The sequence below is a fragment of the Andrena cerasifolii genome, chromosome 12, assembly GCF_050908995.1.
Source record: "Andrena cerasifolii isolate SP2316 chromosome 12, iyAndCera1_principal, whole genome shotgun sequence".
NCBI lineage: Eukaryota > Metazoa > Arthropoda > Insecta > Hymenoptera > Andrenidae > Andrena > Andrena cerasifolii.
Genome location: NC_135129.1, coordinates 446,438 through 464,121, shown reverse-complemented (window position 1 = coordinate 464,121; position 17,684 = coordinate 446,438). Strand labels below are relative to the sequence as shown.

The window sequence follows — 17,684 nt, the reverse complement described above, 5'->3', positions numbered from 1 at the left end:
AAATATGTACTCTGTAAGCAGTAAATATGCCACTTTCGTAGACGTTCTACGTAGCGCTACCGCGCCAACAGATTATGTAAAATTAATTTCTGAAAGCGAACACTTCGAACAGCATTCATTGATTGATTGTGAATTGTTAGCATGTGCAATCAATCATATTGTGCATGATGCTCGTAGTAAAAAATATTAAATTATATTCTTTTATGATTTGTAACAATATATATCTTAAACCTATATTATTTCTCCATTGCATTCACCCATCATCCTCCCCGCCATCTAATTTTAAGATTCCGCGTTTCTGTGTTACATTTCATTCTTCGCGCCGCCAAGTGACATCACCCTGCACGGCTGCTCCAGAGGAGTCGAATTACGCGAGATCGCGCGATACGCAGCGACGTTAAATCGGAACGCTTTGAAATACTGTTAGCTTTAGAATGCATGCGATTCTATCCCCTATGTAGTGGTGTCTCTTTCCCTCCTAGAATTTTGACTTTAAAGTAATGCTCCATCTCTTTCCCTCGAAGACGCGGTGTCGAGAAACGCCGATCTTTCCCGACATCGTCCGAAACAATTTCTGATAAAATTTCTCATAAAAATAAATTATTATACGCCGACGTTGTGTGTGTGTGTGTGTGTGTGTGTGTGTGTGTGTGTGTGTGTGTGTGTGTGTGTGTGTGTGTGTGTGTGTGTGTGCGTGCGTGCGTGCGTGCGTGCGTGCGTGCGTGCGTGCGTGCGTGCGTGCGTGCGTGCGTGCGTGCGTGCGTGCGTGCGTGCGTGCGTGCGTGCGTGCGTGCGTGCGTGCGTGCGTGCGTGCGTGCGTGCGTGCGTGCGTGCGTGCGTGCGTGCGTGCGTGCGTGCGTGCGTGCGTGCGTGCGTGCGTGCGTGCGTGCGTGCGTGCGTGCGTGCGTGCGTGCGTGCGTGCGTGCGTGCGTGCGTGCGTGCGTGCGTGCGTGCGTGCGTGCGTGCGTGCGTGCGTGCGTGCGTGCGTGCGTGCGTGCGTGCGTGCGTGCGTGCGTGCGTGCGTGCGTGCGTGCGTGCGTGCGTGCGTGCGTGCGTGCGTGCGTGCGTGCGTGCGTGCGTGCGTGCGTGCGTGCGTGCGTGCGTGCGTGCGTGCGTGCGTGCGTGCGTGCGTGCGTGCGTGCGTGCGTGCGTGCGTGCGTGCGTGCGTGCGTGCGTGCGTGCGTGCGTGCGTGCGTGCGTGCGTGCGTGCGTGCGTGCGTGCGTGCGTGCGTGCGTGCGTGCGTGCGTGCGTGCGTGCGTGCGTGCGTGCGTGCGTGCGTGCGTGCGTGCGTGCGTGCGTGCGTGCGTGCGTGCGTGCGTGCGTGCGTGCGTGCGTGCGTGCGTGCGTGCGTGCGTGCGTGCGTGCGTGCGTGCGTGCGTGCGTGCGTGCGTGCGTGCGTGCGTGCGTGCGTGCGTGCGTGCGTGCGTGCGTGCGTGCGTGCGTGCGTGCGTGCGTGCGTGCGTGCGTGCGTGCGTGCGTGCGTGCGTGCGTGCGTGCGTGCGTGCGTGCGTGCGTGCGTGCGTGCGTGCGTGCGTGCGTGCGTGCGTGCGTGCGTGCGTGCGTGCGTGCGTGCGTGCGTGCGTGCGTGCGTGCGTGCGTGCGTGCGTGCGTGCGTGCGTGCGTGCGTGCGTGCGTGCGTGCGTGCGTGCGTGCGTGCGTGCGTGCGTGCGTGCGTGCGTGCGTGCGTGCGTGCGTGCGTGCGTGCGTGCGTGCGTGCGTGCGTGCGTGCGTGCGTGCGTGCGTGCGTGCGTGCGTGCGTGCGTGCGTGCGTGCGTGCGTGCGTGCGTGCGTGCGTGCGTGCGTGCGTGCGTGCGTGCGTGCGTGCGTGCGTGCGTGCGTGCGTGCGTGCGTGCGTGCGTGCGTGCGTGCGTGCGTGCGTGCGTGCGTGCGTGCGTGCGTGCGTGCGTGCGTGCGTGCGTGCGTGCGTGCGTGCGTGCGTGCGTGCGTGCGTGCGTGCGTGCGTGCGTGCGTGCGTGCGTGCGTGCGTGCGTGCGTGCGTGCGTGCGTGCGTGCGTGCGTGCGTGCGTGCGTGCGTGCGTGCGTGCGTGCGTGCGTGCGTGCGTGCGTGCGTGCGTGCGTGCGTGCGTGCGTGTGTGTGTGTGTGTGTGTGTGTGTGTGTGTGTGTGTGTGTGTGTGTGTGTGTGTGTGTGTGTGTGTGTGTGTGTGTGTGCCACATATGTGACGCTCCGTTGGTTTCGCTATATGTACCATTCGGAAAAGACTAATGTCAGAGACGGCGTTTGGGGGAGTTGGTTAGGCGGCTGACTCGTACCGCGGAGGTCTTGGGTTCGAGCCCCGTCGCCCCGAGAAGTTTTTTCATTTATATTAATATCATAAAATTAATATTTCCTTCCTTACCGACAGTCTGTTGTACCACGTTCCAGAGTAGCACCTTCCTTACCGACAGTCTGTACCACGCTCCAGAGTAGCGCACCGTCACCCCGCGGTTCCTCCTCCTCCTCCTCCTCGATGATACCCCCGCACCGTCACCCCGCGGTTCCTCCTCCTCTTCCTCGATGATACCCCCCACCACTCCGTCATCTCTATGACGTCATCCGCCGCCAGCCCGCCGACAAAAAAACAAATTTTCAAATTTGAGTTTCAAGGTCATGATCATGACCTTGAAACTCAAATTTGAATTAGAATCCCCCTTGTCTTACTACTATTATATAACAATAAATATAGGTAATTATGCAGAACAGGTGTTTCCTTACCGATTTCAATGATTTTTCGATATGTTGTAAAACTCAACATTCTGAACAACTTTTTCCTATACATGTTACCACCGCTCGACCTTCGTTGGCGAGATATTTACCAAACACTATCGTTATTGCTTTGCATTCTGCCCATACCTACATACGTTGTATGTAGCTGTATGCACTACCCGCAGCCGAGCCCCTTAGCTCGCCGTTCGACTATTTATTCAGTATTGTTGTACACACGTCACGACGTGAAATACGTATCCCTTTAGTTTTCTGTAGAGTGTTGTTTCAGTACCGAGAGTGTTTGAAATGAAATTGTACGAATTTTTAAATATCTGCAATGATTATAACAATTTACTGGAGTTTTTAATTGAACAAAAAGTAATTCATGCCAGGATCAATTGCGCGAAATGCAAAAATGAAATGACGTTTAATAGTAAAACATTAGTGTTTGCGTGTTATAACACATTCTATAAATTGAACAGAATAAAAAAACGTGTAAAACAACAGTGTATGTCAAGAATTAGTGCACTTCATAATACCTGGATTGAAAATATACACATGCCAATTCAAAATATTTGTCGGTTTATTGCTTACCATATAATGGTTCGGCCACCCAGACAAACATTTTTTATACAAGAATTAGGCATTTCTTCACACACAGCAGTCGATTGGGCGAGCTTTTGCAGGGAGTGTGAATTATGGGTCGAGAAATCTTAGGTTCAAATAGAAGGCGAAAACAAAGTCGTCGAAATTGACGAAGTCAGGATTGGCAAGCGTAAATACAACAAGGGCCGACTTCTTACTGGACAGTGGGTGTTTGGAGGAATTGAACGAGATAGTAAGCAAGTTTTCATTGAACCAGTACCAAATCGAACTTGCGAAACTCTCCTTTCCGTTATAAAAAAATGGATTAAACCAGGAACAACAGTCTTGTCGGACTGTTGGAAATCTTACAATTCTTTAAATCAATAAGGCTACAGACACTTAAGAGTGAATCGTAAAATCAACTTTGTTGATCCGGATACAGGAGCACACACTCAAAACATAGAACCTGTATGGCGGGAAACAATAGCAAATGTTCCGCGTTATGGAACACGTGAATACCATTATTCCGGATACATAGCGGAGTTCCAATTCCGACGTAAATTCGATTTTAAGGGGGTATTCTAGTCTAGACACTCGTTTTTGAAGGTGATATTTGGAAATTAATTCTGGAAAACCTATCGCACCGACAGGGTAGGGGCTTTGCACACATATTTAGTAGCGTTTGAACTATCAACACAATTTTTTTAAATGCATTCTATTGAAATTTGTACAAGTTACACGCCGAAGCGCAGGTCATGTCATCAAAAACTGGCCCCATTGGGCGCACGAATTGCGGCCGTCCTAGTTGCTGTCCCCGTACGATTTTTTTAATCTATATGAGTGTAGTTATCGCCCGAACTAGATGTAACCAAGTCCGGACATTGTTACCGAAATCGCAGCTGTTTAAAAATTTTTATTTGATTTTTTCGACTTTTCTTGAGCTAAAACAAGGTGTGGGGGAGGTTGTATTAAAACTATTGATATAATTCTAGTTCCGGCTATACGTACACATTCACTTCGAATGTGTGTCAAATTTTAGCTCAATCGGTCCAGTAGTTTTTGAGAAAAATGTGCGCCCGATCTAAAAAAATTGTTTCGAGAAAAACACGTTTAAAGATTTTCATGCAGTACGACCTATACGACTGAAGTTGCGGTAGATAACAACTAATTTCTGCAACTTATCCCTAATCTGGTATACCAGGACCGCAGAGGAAACCTTCCTCAGCTTAAAAAAAATCACGTTGGGCAGCTCTCTCTTCTCTGCTGGCAGTCATAGCCTCTTTAGATACAAGGGTCGAGGGAACGACTGCCGGCCACGCTGCGGCCTTAAGCCCCCTATAACTCTGGGGGTTTTTCGAATTTCACCTTAATATTTTAGAGACATATTTTTGAAACCCTAAAATATTTGAAAATGAAACAAACAAAAATAGAATTTTTGGGTAGAATACCCTCTTAATAATCGCATAATCGCGATTTTTAATATAATGGGGGAAATGTTTCCACTTAGTAACGAAACTGAAACTTAATTATTGTCAATAAATTTCAAAATTTATATACGAGGGAACTAAGGTAGTTATACAGGGTGTCCCAAAAATGTCGGAGTTCCTTGAAAGGGGTGACTCAGGGGGTGATTTGAATCAACTTTTTCCTTAGCGAAAATATTGTCCGAAGCTTCGTTAACGAGATATTAACAAAAACCCCCGACCAATCAGAGCGCGCGTCTTCCGCCCGAGCTCCCGTTGTAGCGTTGGCTACGCGGTAGGTGGCTACGCTTGTACTACGAAGGTACGAACAAGCAAGTCGGCATGCATCGAAGGAAACCGCGTTACACAGTTTTTTTTTAAAGCAGAATCTTAAATAATAATTATTTGAAGTGAGAGGACAAGAAATACGAAAATTTCGTTTTCAAATAAGGCATAAACGAAAAGGTAATGTAACAAAAAATGTACGACAAGTGATCATAATTCATTATTGAGGTAAAAATCCGTAGTTTAATCACGGCCAACATAACTAAATTTAAACAATAATAATAGGTGTATGAATAAATTCTTTCAGACTGGATTTACATAATCGGTATAAAGCAACCGAATTTCTATCGATGTGATATTCGTAAGCTACCAGAAAAATGGCAAAAGGTAATTAACAATAATGGAAATTATTTCGATGATTGAGTTGTTTTCATATTTTTTAAATCAAACTGTTATTAAACCCTACAATCGAACAGAATTTATTTCTACACATAATAATCACTAATAAATTAAATAACACTCACCCCTTCGGGCATTCCTTTCCTTCTTTTTCGGAAACCTGTGTCACTATGTAGGTCACTGTGTCGATCCTGGTCATCGGTGGACGAAAAGATTTATGGTAGGGTTGCGCCCAGTGCTCAGCTGATCGCAGGTATACGACACCACCCGAAGGTAAGGATCGCAACGTCAAGTGCGTCCGGGTTAATGTACCGAATATTCACTTCACTGCACGGCCACTAACACTGATCACTTATTTTACTTTTCATGGAACGTGTTGTTCCTACGTTCTAATATTGGTGGCCCTGAAAGGGGCCGATTACTGTTAGTTGTGCAGTTGCTCGATGTGACCACCCTCAGCGTCTATGCACGCCTTGCGGCATCATTGACTCCGTTGAGAATAATTTTGACGCCAAACACCGAATCGTACCCTCGCTGGGGGTTTAGATGTGCGGGTATTCCCGTGCAAACGCTCGCACAGTAGGACTTGCTTCCCCGTTGTTCCGGGCGTACACCCAGAACATCGCGTAACATTCTTGAGCGGAGAACATTTCTGGGACGAGATTGCTAGCTGACTGACAGGATTTTTTCCAAACAACTTCCTCTACCCCCAAGTAGTTTCTCTCGTTCCATCATGGGTTAACTCCCACCAGAACAAGAGGCTGTAGGTAAAAAGAAGCCAGCACATTTTCGAAACACACGTGCTTTGCAGAAGTGCAACGAATGCAACGTTTTGAAGAGGCCTTCTTCTCAGCCATGTCTCCTCCCTAAGGCCCACCTTCTCTTGCACGGAATACGTCGACGCGTGCTTTTGTTTTCAAATTCAAGCGCGTGTTTATACTGGTGGGCCTTGGGGAGGAGACATGGCTGAGAAGAAGGCCTCTTCAAAACAGTGGCCGTTTAGGAGAGATGCAGGGCAGATTGGTTAGGTTCCGACCAATCGGAATTCATGCCCACCTTTTCTCGCACGGAATACGTCAACGCGTGCTTTTGTTTTGTAATTCTAGCGCGTGCTTATACTCGAGAGATAAGGGATCTGTCTTTAATTTGAAGGAAACACGAAGCAGGCGGGACTACGCGCAGTAAACGAGTTACCCCCTTTCTTCCTGCATCTCTCCGCGAGGTGTATTGATGTTGGATATTACTTTTTAATTGCTAGTTCACAAAAATTAATCAGGCTGGTCGGCCAAAGCATTTCGCCAAGGTCGCAGTTTATGACCGTATTGTCCTGCGAGTCGGCGGTAGAGAACGATGTGTTTTGGGTAATTTATGGCCTAGCTGGTTCCGCCTCGTAGCTGACGTGAACTCAGGGTATTCGAAAACGGAAACAGGAATGGTATGCCTTTTCTTCTTTATAGCAACTCGAAGACTTTCTGTTTCTCTTGTCTTCGGGCCCTTTGGAACCGAAACACGTGGTTTCTGCTGACTATCTCGAAGCAACGGGTACATTGGCAGTAAAAGGACGGAGCGCGGACTTATGTGAAAGTGTAGGATGGGTCGTTCGTTGCACTTCTGCAAAGCACGTGTGTTTCGAAAATGTGCTGGCTTCTTTTTACCTACAGCCTCTTGTTCTGGTGGGAGTTAACCCATGATGGAACGAGAGAAACTACTTGGGGGTAGAGGAAGTTGTTTGGAAAAAATCCTGTCAGTCAGCTAGCAATCTCGTCCCAGAAATGTTCTCCGCTCAAGAATGTTACGCGATGTTCTGGGTGTACGCCCGGAACAACGGGGAAGCAAGTCCTACTGTGCGAGCGTTTGCACGGGAATACCCGCACATCTAAACCCCCAGCGAGGGTACGATTCGGCGTTTGGCGTCAAAATTATTCTCAACGGAGTCAATGATGCCGCAAGGCGTGCATAGACGCTGAGGGTGGTCACATCGAGCAACTGCACAACTAACAGTAATCGGCCCCTTTCAGGGCCACCAATATTAGAACGTAGGAACAACACGTTCCATGAAAAGTAAAATAAGTGATCAGTGTTAGTGGCCGTGCAGTGAAGTGAATATTCGGTACATTAACCCGGACGCACTTGACGTTGCGATCCTTACCTTCTGGTGGTGTCGTATACCTGCGATCAGCTGAGCACTGGGCGCAACCCTACCATAAATCTTTTCGTCCACCGATGACCAGGATCGACACAGTGACCTACATAGTGACACAGGTTTCCGAAAAAGAAGGAAAGGAATGCCCGAAGGGGTGAGTGTTATTTAATTTATTAGTGATTATTATGTGTAGAAATAAATTCTGTTCGATTGTAGGGTTTAATAACAGTTTGATTTAAAAAATATAAAAACAACTCAATCATCGAAATAATTTCCATTATTGTTAATTACCTTTTGCCATTTTTCTGGTAGCTTACGAATATCACTTCGATGGAAATTCGGTTGCTTTATACCGATTATGTAAATCCAGTCTGAAAGAATTTATTCATACACCTATTATTATTGTTTAAATTTAGTTATGTTGGCCGTGATTAAACTACGGATTTTTACCTCAATAATGAATTATGATCACTTGTCGTCCATTTTTTGTTACATTACCTTTTCGTTTATGCCTTATTTGAAAACGAAATTTGCGTATTTCTTGTCCTCTCACTTCAAATAATTATTATTTAAGATTCTGCTTTAAAAAAAAACTGTGTAACGCGGTTTCCTTCGATGCATGCCGACTTGCTTGTTCGTACCTTCGTAGTACAAGCGTAGCCACCTACCGCGTAGCCAACGCTACAACGGGAGCTCGGGCGGAAGACGCGCGCTCTGATTGGTCGGGGGTTTTTGTTAATATCTCGTTAACGAAGCTTCGGACAATATTTTCGCTAAGGAAAAAGTTGTTTCAAATCACCCCCTGAGTCACCCCTTTCAAGGAACTCCGACATTTTTGGGACACCCTGTATACAGGGTGTTCCACTAAGGAATGGACAGCGCGATATCTCTTAAAGTATTGTCGATAAAAATATAAAAAAAATAGGGAATTGCATGGTTCGAGGGGGCCCATTTATTAGCGCCGAACGAATTTTGTTTTCGATTATTATTTTAAAAGATACGATGGTCAAGTTCGGTTTTTCAAATGGAACTATTTTTTTGAAGACCTGAGTTGATAGTGCGTTTCAAGACAAATTCAATAAGCTTTAATGTATACACTTTATTTCCACTGGTTTTTAAGATATTGCGCTTGCAAATTTAATGATTTTCACTGCAAGAAACCCATCTGGAATGGCAAAAACCGGGGGCGGTCTTACTGGCGCCACGGGTGGCACTGCCTGTTGAAATGGATACTTACCTGCCAAAGGTCTACGCCAGAAATGGCAGGCCCAAAGGCTGGACAATTCTTTTCCGTCAGAAATGCTACTTAGGTAGGTACATCTGCGGTATCGAGAAGCGCATCGTTACTTTTATTTCGCACTTGCTTCTACGCTCGGATGGCCGGTTCTTTTGGGAGGGATGCAAATCTGATTGGTTCTGATACAATCTGCTCCCTATGGTTGAAATTTAGTCTAGCAACTTTCACTCCTCCTAACCTAACCAATCCAACTTGCATCCCTCCCAAAAGAACCGGCCATCCGAGCGTAGAAGCAAGTGCGAAATAAAAGTAACGATGCGCTTCTCGACACCGCAGATGTACCTACCTAAGTAGCATTTCTGACGGAAAAGAATTGTCCAGCCTTTGGGCCTGCCATTTCTGGCGTAGACCTTTGGCAGGTAAGTATCCATTTCAACAGGCAGTGCCACCCGTGGCGCCAGTAAGACCGCCCCCGGTTTTTGCCATTCCAGAGGGGTTTCTTGCAGTGAAAATCAGTAAATTTACAAGCGCAATATCTTAAAAACCCAATATCTTAAAAAGTGGAAATAAAGTGTATATATTAAAGCTTATTGAATTTGTCTTGGAACGCACTATCAACTCAGGTCTTCAAAAAAAAATAGTTCCATTTGAAAAACCGAACTTGACCATCGTATCTTTTAAAATAATAATCGAAAACAAAATTCGTTCGCGCTAATAAATGGGCCCCCTCGAACCATGCAATTCCCTATTTTTTTATATTTTTATCGACAATACTTTAAGAGATATCGCGCTGTCCACTCCTTAGTGGGACACCCTGTATAAGCATTTAAAAACAAGGATAAATTAATCAAGCTGCTAAAGACAATAATAAAATCAAAATTACTCTAAAATAATATAAAAATAAATTAATCTTATCAATAAAAAAATTCCTTATTCAATAACTTAATTACATCACTAAAAGGCTGTAATAATCCACAAAATCCTACTTTATTAGGCCCCTTACGATCTTGAATATAACCCAAACATTTTCGCTCAAACAAAGTTAAAAAAGCTATACCAATTATTATTAATAAAACTAAAACAATTAAGTAGAAAAAATTCATCAATAAATAAATAACTAATAAATTACTACCTATAAATTATTTATATATTTTTTAAATTCTAAATTTAACGCACTATTTTGCCAAGGAAGTTAATTTAATTAAATCTAAATATATCTTAAAAAAATAATTCATAAATTAAGTCCTTTCGTACAAAAATTTATTAAATAAATATAGATAGACACCAATCTGGCTCACGCCGATTTGAACTCAAATCATGTAAGATTTTAAAAGTCGAACAGACTTGAAATTTAATCTTCTGCAATCAAATTATATCTTAATTCAACATCGAAGTCGCAATCATCTTTATTAATATGATCTCTCCAAAGATATTACGCTGTTATCCCTAAGGTAATTTAATCTAATAATTTTTAATAAACAATCTTTTTAATAAAAAATAATTGGTTAAAATTTTTAAAGTTTCATAAATTTAAACATCCTCCCAACAAAATAACTTATATTTATATATAAATATTAATTAAATATAAATTATAAAATTCTATAAGGTCTTCTCGTCCCGTACAAAAATCTAAGCATTTTTACTTAGAATTAAAATTAATAATTTAAATTAGAGACAGTAAATATTTCATCAACTCGTACATACAAGCCTTCAATAAAACGACAAATTATTATGCTACCTTTGTACAGTCAAAATACTGCAGCCATTTAAATAATTCATTGAGCAGAGCAGACTTTAAATCATTAAAATAAAAATACATGTTTTTGATAAACAGGTGAATATTTTTAACTTGCCGAGTTCCTTTAATTTATTATTCATCTTAAAATAAATTTACTAAAATTACTACTAATTACATCATTATATCTCTATATTAATCATTGATACAAATTTTATTTTTAAAAAATTATATTTAATTAAAAAAAATTATTAATTACAATGAATTATTAAATTATCTATAATGAAATTAATTTTTAAAACCACATCATTTAATCAAATCAAACCAATAATAACATAAATTTATAGCTTATCCCATAAATTTTTTATATTTAACAAAAATAAAAATTAATTTTATTAATAAATTAAATATATGAATTAAATTCATTTAAAAAAAATAGATATCATTAAAAACGAATAACATTTCATCCCTAATCATAAATTCATAATCATTATTCAACATAAAAAATAATTTATAATTAACTCCTTTAATTTCGAGATTTATAATAATTTATATAAACTATTTAATGAACCCTGATACAAAAGGTAAAAAATAATTCTTCTTCTTTATACTCAAAATTAGCCTCTTACAATACAAACTTTATATATTCACAAATTAATTCAAACTAATTACTTAAACAAACTTATATTAAATAACTTTTATTAAAATAATTTACTCAACAAACTCAAAAATTATTTCAGTGTAAAAGAAAGGTTTTTACTTAAACTAAAATTTTCTACAAAATACACTTTCCAGTACATTTACTATGTTACGACTTTCCTCACTTATGAGAATGACGGGCAATTTGTACACTAAATAAAATTATCTTCAATAAAATTAATTTAATAAATTTACTTTTAAATCCAATTTCAAAATTATATTAAAATAATTCATCCAAAAATTTAATTTAATGTAATTCATGAAACCTATAATAATCAACATTTTGACTTGAATTATTATTTCAATAGAATATTACAAAAATAATATATTAATAAATTCTTCAAACAGCAATACATAAAATTTATAATAGTTACTCCTATCGTGGATTATCAATTAATTCACAAATTCCTCTAAATAAATTATAAAGCCGCCACATTTGTTAATTTTAATGATCAACATTTATTAGTCAATTCAATTTAAATCATTTTTATAATAGGGTATCTAATCCTAGTTTCTAACAAAATTTAATAAACATTAGTTAAATAAAACTTAATATAATAATCAAAAATATTTCACCATACTTTAATCAACTTAATTAAATATATTTATTATAAATTCATCAATTCAAAAATTAAATAGATTAATTTACAAATTTAGTTTAACCGCTGTTGCTGGCACTAAAATTACCTTTATTAAAATTAATAACTAATTCAAACATTCATTCATTATTAAATCAAATCTCTACACATTAAACTAAATAATCACTATATAAGCAATTTCAATTTCAAATCTACATTTATAGATCAATTAATTCAACTAATCAATCAACTGAAATTAAATTACTAAATTTGACCACCCCCACTTTAGGGAATAAACTAAATTTTAGAAAGTCTAGGAATCCGCTACCCTCCAGAAATCGGATTCCAGATTTTCAAATTTTCAGTTCCTACCAAAGCTTCAAATAAAAAAAATTAAACTAAATCAATTAAATTACTAATATTTGACCACCCCCACTTTAGGGAATAAACTAAATTTTAGAAAGTCTAGGAATCCGCTACCCTCCAGAAATCGGATTCCATATTTTCAAAATTTTTAATTTTATTATTAATTTTTAATCCATGCTTATAATTAGAATACATTTTATATTGTATTAAAAGACCCAGAAAAACTATATATTTGTATTAAATCTATGTAACATTCTTTTTTAGATATAATGAAGGAGTTTTTTTATTGTAATAATAATTAAAATTATGCAACTAATATGAATTATTATTACAATAAATAATCTATAGCTATATAAATTATTTACATACCTATATAAATAACTTAGGTACTCCTAGTTCAAAAAACGTCTTTTTGAAAAAAAGTCGTTTAAAGTTTTGGGAGCTCCAATTAATTACCTGTGAACAACAGAGTTGTAGCATTGTACTACCTGTACCAAACCATCTATAACTTCGTTATTTCTTCAAATTTTACTTTAATACTTTAAGGGCACATTTTTGAGACACCAAACAGTAAGAAAATACAAAAAAAAACGAATTTTGTCATACCATCACCCTGGTTTCCCCCTTAAGGGATTGCGGTAAATGGTTAGAATTTATTTACTTTAAATAACATTAGAAGTTGCTGGAAATGTCTCTGTTGTGGTAGAGTTATATGTTTTGTATTGTACTGTTTTACATATTAGTAGGTATAGTTGGTGAGGTACATATACACATTTTAAGCAATAAAAAGTATTGGCATTAGATAATTATATATTTTTATCTGTGTATTTCATATCAACTTTCTGTTTGTATGAATATTTTCACATTCTACTGTATGTGTAGTAAAGGATAGTATTAACTTCATTTAAGAAAATTTAATTAATTATCTGCTATAAAGAGGACGATTGTAATAGTTTTCTCCGAATCTCATGACCTAACTTATAATAACATAAGAAATGAAGTGCTAACTTTACTAAGGTCGTGTTCAGATATATTGGCCGATGAGTTTCGAGAGGGGTATACTCCCACTATACCGCTTGCCTGCCTCGGTGCTCCTTTTCTCAACGTTCTCACTCTCCCTCGGGCTAGGCCTACTCGTCGCGCGGTGGGGATTCGGTGCCCGTGAGGTACGTATACACGCAGCGAAGCATCCCCACCACTTTCTCGTTTTTTCTTGCTCTCGTTCCATCTCGCTCTCGCCTTCGCAGAACAAGAGCGTGTCAGAAGTGGTGGGGATAGCGCCAAGCTCCTGACGTGTAGGCCAAGCCAAGTTCTTAGCGTAGAAATACATACATCAGAATAGGTGTGCGTTAGGTCCGACAAAATTCAGGAGCTTTGTTGGTCAGAACATTGATTCTTTCTCGATAGCTTCATCTCGCATTAGACTACGCATAGCTTCGTAACGCACACAACTACTACGCTAAGAATAAACAACAGCTACACGGCTTCGTTCAGGCGGAGCCGAGCAGCGTTCCCGTTATCCCACCGGCTTCGGGGGCCCAGCAACTTCAACTGCCAATCCACGATCGTCAGGTGGTGGCAGTGTTACCAACCCTACGGATTTTTCCGTAGATCTACGGATTTTTTACTTTATCTACGGATCTACGGATTGTAAACTGAAATCTACGGATTTTTCACCTTAAATTATTTAATACTATTATTATGTATAATTTTAAAACTAAGGTAATTCGTAATTGATAAAACAAAAGATTCTGATTCTGATTAAAGAAATCATTTACTGTTTAATTTGACCCATTGATTTTACGATCCAAACCGCCGATTTACTGCGGGTCGCTAAATTCCACTTCACTACAAGAGCTTTTCATCACACTTAATCGCTGGAATTCAAGCTATTATTTTCTAGTTCTACTGCCCTGCATTTTGAACGAGTACAATAGGAATTAGCAAAGTTGATTTCAGAATCTTTGCATGTGAGCTTTTTTAATTGTTTTTCGTGAATTTACGTCGGGACGAAAATCTTTGGCGAAAACGACTTTCGGGGAAACATTATTTTGGGGAAAAGCTCTTGTACCGAAGTGGAATTAGTAAAAGTCGATTTCACAACTTTTGCACGTGAACTTTTTTCGTAATTTGTGAATTTTTGTTGTGATAATAATTTTTTTGAAATATAAGATTTCTAGAAAGGATTTGCGAAAGGACGGTTTCCATGAGCAAGGGAATTAGCTTCTTTCATACATGTAATAATTAACACTTATAAAGAAAAGCCGTAGATCAACGGATTTTTCAAAGGGGGATCTACGGAATTCTACGGAATTGTTGAACTTTTCTCTACGGATTTTCAAAATATCTGAATTGGCAACACTGGGTGGTGGTGGCTGATTTCTCCTCGTGCGCTCCTCGCTCGAACTCACCGGCCAATATATCTGAACACGACCTTAAAACATTTTTTGTGTTCTTTTTCAGGTAAAAACAAATCTACTCCGTTTTCCGATGGAACCTTGCCTCATAAATGCTACAATCCAAGACACCAGTGTAACGTCTTCGAACCAAAATGCAACAGTTAATTGTGGAACAAACAGTGATGCAGTAGCAATCAGTATTTCGTCTAAATGTAATTCGGCAGTGGCTATTGGTAACAATGAAAATTCGAATACAACTTGTATTTCTCGAACAAAAAATTTGAAAGAGAAAGAAACAGTGAAAAGGGTAAAAGTGGAAGTTAAAGTTGAGGACGATGAAGAAATTGACGTGGAACATGTTGACAAAGCCGATCCTATGTGGCGACCTTGGTAGCCCATATAGGGTTTAAATGTTTAAATTAACATAAAATTCGCTTTAATTTAAATCATAGTCGTGTACACATAAGGATTGAAGGCAGTAATTAATATAGCATCTTTAATCCTGTATCGGTGATAAAATGTTGCATTTAATTATATCGTGTAAGAATAATAGCATTTTTATGGTCTCGTTTCACACCAAAACTATTGTTATCGTCTTACTTAAATTACTGTTAATTTTAATTGGAAAAGGAAATAACATATAGTTCTTTACAGTTTTGTTGGAAAATGTACAGGGTGTTAAAAAAGGCTTAAGACTTGCAATTAGGAATCATACGATGACAGTTTAATCTTTTCTAGAGTTTCGACACCATTCCATACCTAAGAATTATGCGTCCCGTATTATGTGAGATTCACTTCAGGGGGAGATTCAGAACTTGAAATTGATAAAAAAAGTTGATATAAACATATGTCTATTTGGCGTTATTTACTAGTTACAGAGAGTTTAGTGTTCTAATCATTCTTTCGATAAACAAAGCCTGACAGCCAGATCTGGGCAGTAGAATCTGACATCAGAATCGTAGTCGTCTGTGTTCGCATATGGCTGCGTTCTGAGGTGCAGAGCCTGATGTCAGATCGGCAGCAGATTCTGCCGTCTGCTTGGCACCACCAACAGCGCCATCTGAGGGCCAGAATTACCAAACAATTTCCTACGTGTGGCGTCATATGGCCGTCCCTACACACCAACAGAAATGTACCATTATTGCTGTAGGTGTATCCCTACCTCTATATAACCTGCCAGCAGATTGTGCAATTCATTAAATAATTAATTCTACTTATTTCCAAAAGTATTTATTCTTTCTCAAAATTGTTACAGAATAATATAAGTAGCGCATATAAATTCGAAGAAGAACAATCAATATTTACATTTACAAATCACAATATCACAATACATTTACAATATTAGGCGCGATATCAGAAGATTTTCTATATTTTCGACTTCTTCTTTGTGTAAAATTACCATATAATTCCATATTCCGTGTTGTGTTAACGCTGAAAACAAAAATAGAACATTAGTATTAAGTTAAACATAACGTATGAATAAACAGGATACATGCGATACTTACTTCAGCTCCATCTCTGCACAGTACACACCCTACGCGATCATGCATGCTCCTGCGAACATTAACATTTATAAGAAAACATGTGTTAAATTATTATTTACAAAACAAGACGCTAAACATTGGCACTTCGCGCATAACCCTACTTTCTCGATTTCCGCGATGTAGATAATTAGAAATTATTCAATTCCATAATTACCTTTGCTTTCTGGATACGTCGAGATGATTTGTCTGGATATTGATGCTTCGAATTGCGTGGAATATTTTTCGAGCGTTCGTCTTCAACCACAACGGATACCACTTTGAACAAACGGCATGCTATGTAGATGTAACACGTGTACCAATGTGGCGGTACAATGGGCTACGCTCAGATTGGCTGCGCCATAGTGCCGAAACTCGTAAATGGTCAAGACTCTACGTCCAGTTTGCGTTCGTTTTCGAGGGCTGAGGTGGCGGTGGCTGTCTCTGACAGTGGCAGTCAGTGCCGACAAAACCGAAAAATATTCCACGCGATTCGAAGCACCAAGATCCAGACGAATCATCCGAAGTATCCAGAAAGCAAAGGTAATTATGGAATTGAATAATTTCTAATTTTTTACGTTGCGGAAATCGGGATTCACATTATCTGCAAGACAGAAAAGTCGGGTTATGCGCGAAGTGCCAATGTTTAGCGTCTTGTTTTGTAAATAATAATTTAACACATGTTTTCTTATAAATGTTAATGTTCGTAGGAGCATGCAATATCGCCTAGGGTGTGTACTGTACGGAGATGGAGCTGAAGTAAGTATCGCATGTATCCTGTTTATTCATACGTTACATTTAACTTTATACTAATGTTCTATTTGTTTTCAGCGTTAACACAATACGGATTATGGAATTGTATGGCGATTCTACATAAAAAAGAAGTCGAAAATATAGAAACTCTTCTGATATCGCACCTAATATTGTAAATATATTGTGATATTGTGATTTGTAAATGTAAATATTGAACGTTCTTCTTCGAATTTATATGCGCTACTTATATTATTCTGTAACAATCCTTGAGAAAGAATAAATACTTTTGGAAATAAGTAGAATTAATTATTGAATGAACAGCACAATTTGCTGGCAGGTTATATAGAGGTAGAGATACACCTACAGCAATAACAGTACATTTGTATTGGTGTGTAGGGACGGCCATGTGACGTCACGCGTAGGAAATTGTTTGGTAATTCTGGCCCTCAGATGGCGCTGTTGGCTGTGCCAAACAGACGGCAGAAATCTGCTGCCGATCTGACATCAGGCACTGAGATCAGGCTCTGCACCTTAGAACGCAGCCATATGCAGACACAGACGACTACGGTTCTGATGTCAGTTTCTGCGCTCTCATGCCAGACCCTGCACCAGTTTGATGTCAGACTGCAGACAGATGGCTATCTGGGAAGTTAATACTAACGTTTCTGTTCAATTATTTGCAAATAATGCTCTATGTTTTACATACGACCTTTTCTATAATCGGCATTTCACAAAAATTGTCTTGATAAGAGTATTAGTCATATTGCGTGCTCTGCTCGTTCCCAAAACATAAATCCCTTAAATTTTTTTCTGTGG

General features: G+C 39.7%; 1 protein-coding gene and 1 long non-coding RNA gene across 5 annotated transcripts in view; both read left to right on the top strand.

The window, feature by feature from the left end:
• Window positions 1-15,531, top strand: part of LOC143375456 (enhancer of split mgamma protein) — a 123,704-nt gene extending 108,173 nt beyond the window's left edge. For all 4 annotated transcript variants that reach the window (XM_076824556.1, XM_076824555.1, XM_076824557.1 and 1 more), the window contains one exon: window positions 14,660-15,531. In XM_076824556.1, coding sequence (XP_076680671.1) covers window positions 14,660-14,989 — 330 coding nt within the window. In that variant the 3' untranslated portion in view covers window positions 14,990-15,531. The remainder of the gene's footprint in view (window positions 1-14,659) is intronic.
• Window positions 15,532-16,257: 726 nt separating this feature from the next.
• LOC143375316 (uncharacterized) lies at window positions 16,258-16,963 on the top strand. The gene is made up of 3 exons (XR_013086877.1): window positions 16,258-16,658; window positions 16,826-16,874; window positions 16,947-16,963. It is a non-coding gene; the product is annotated as an uncharacterized LOC143375316 (long non-coding RNA).
• The last annotated feature ends 721 nt before the right edge of the window (window positions 16,964-17,684 follow it).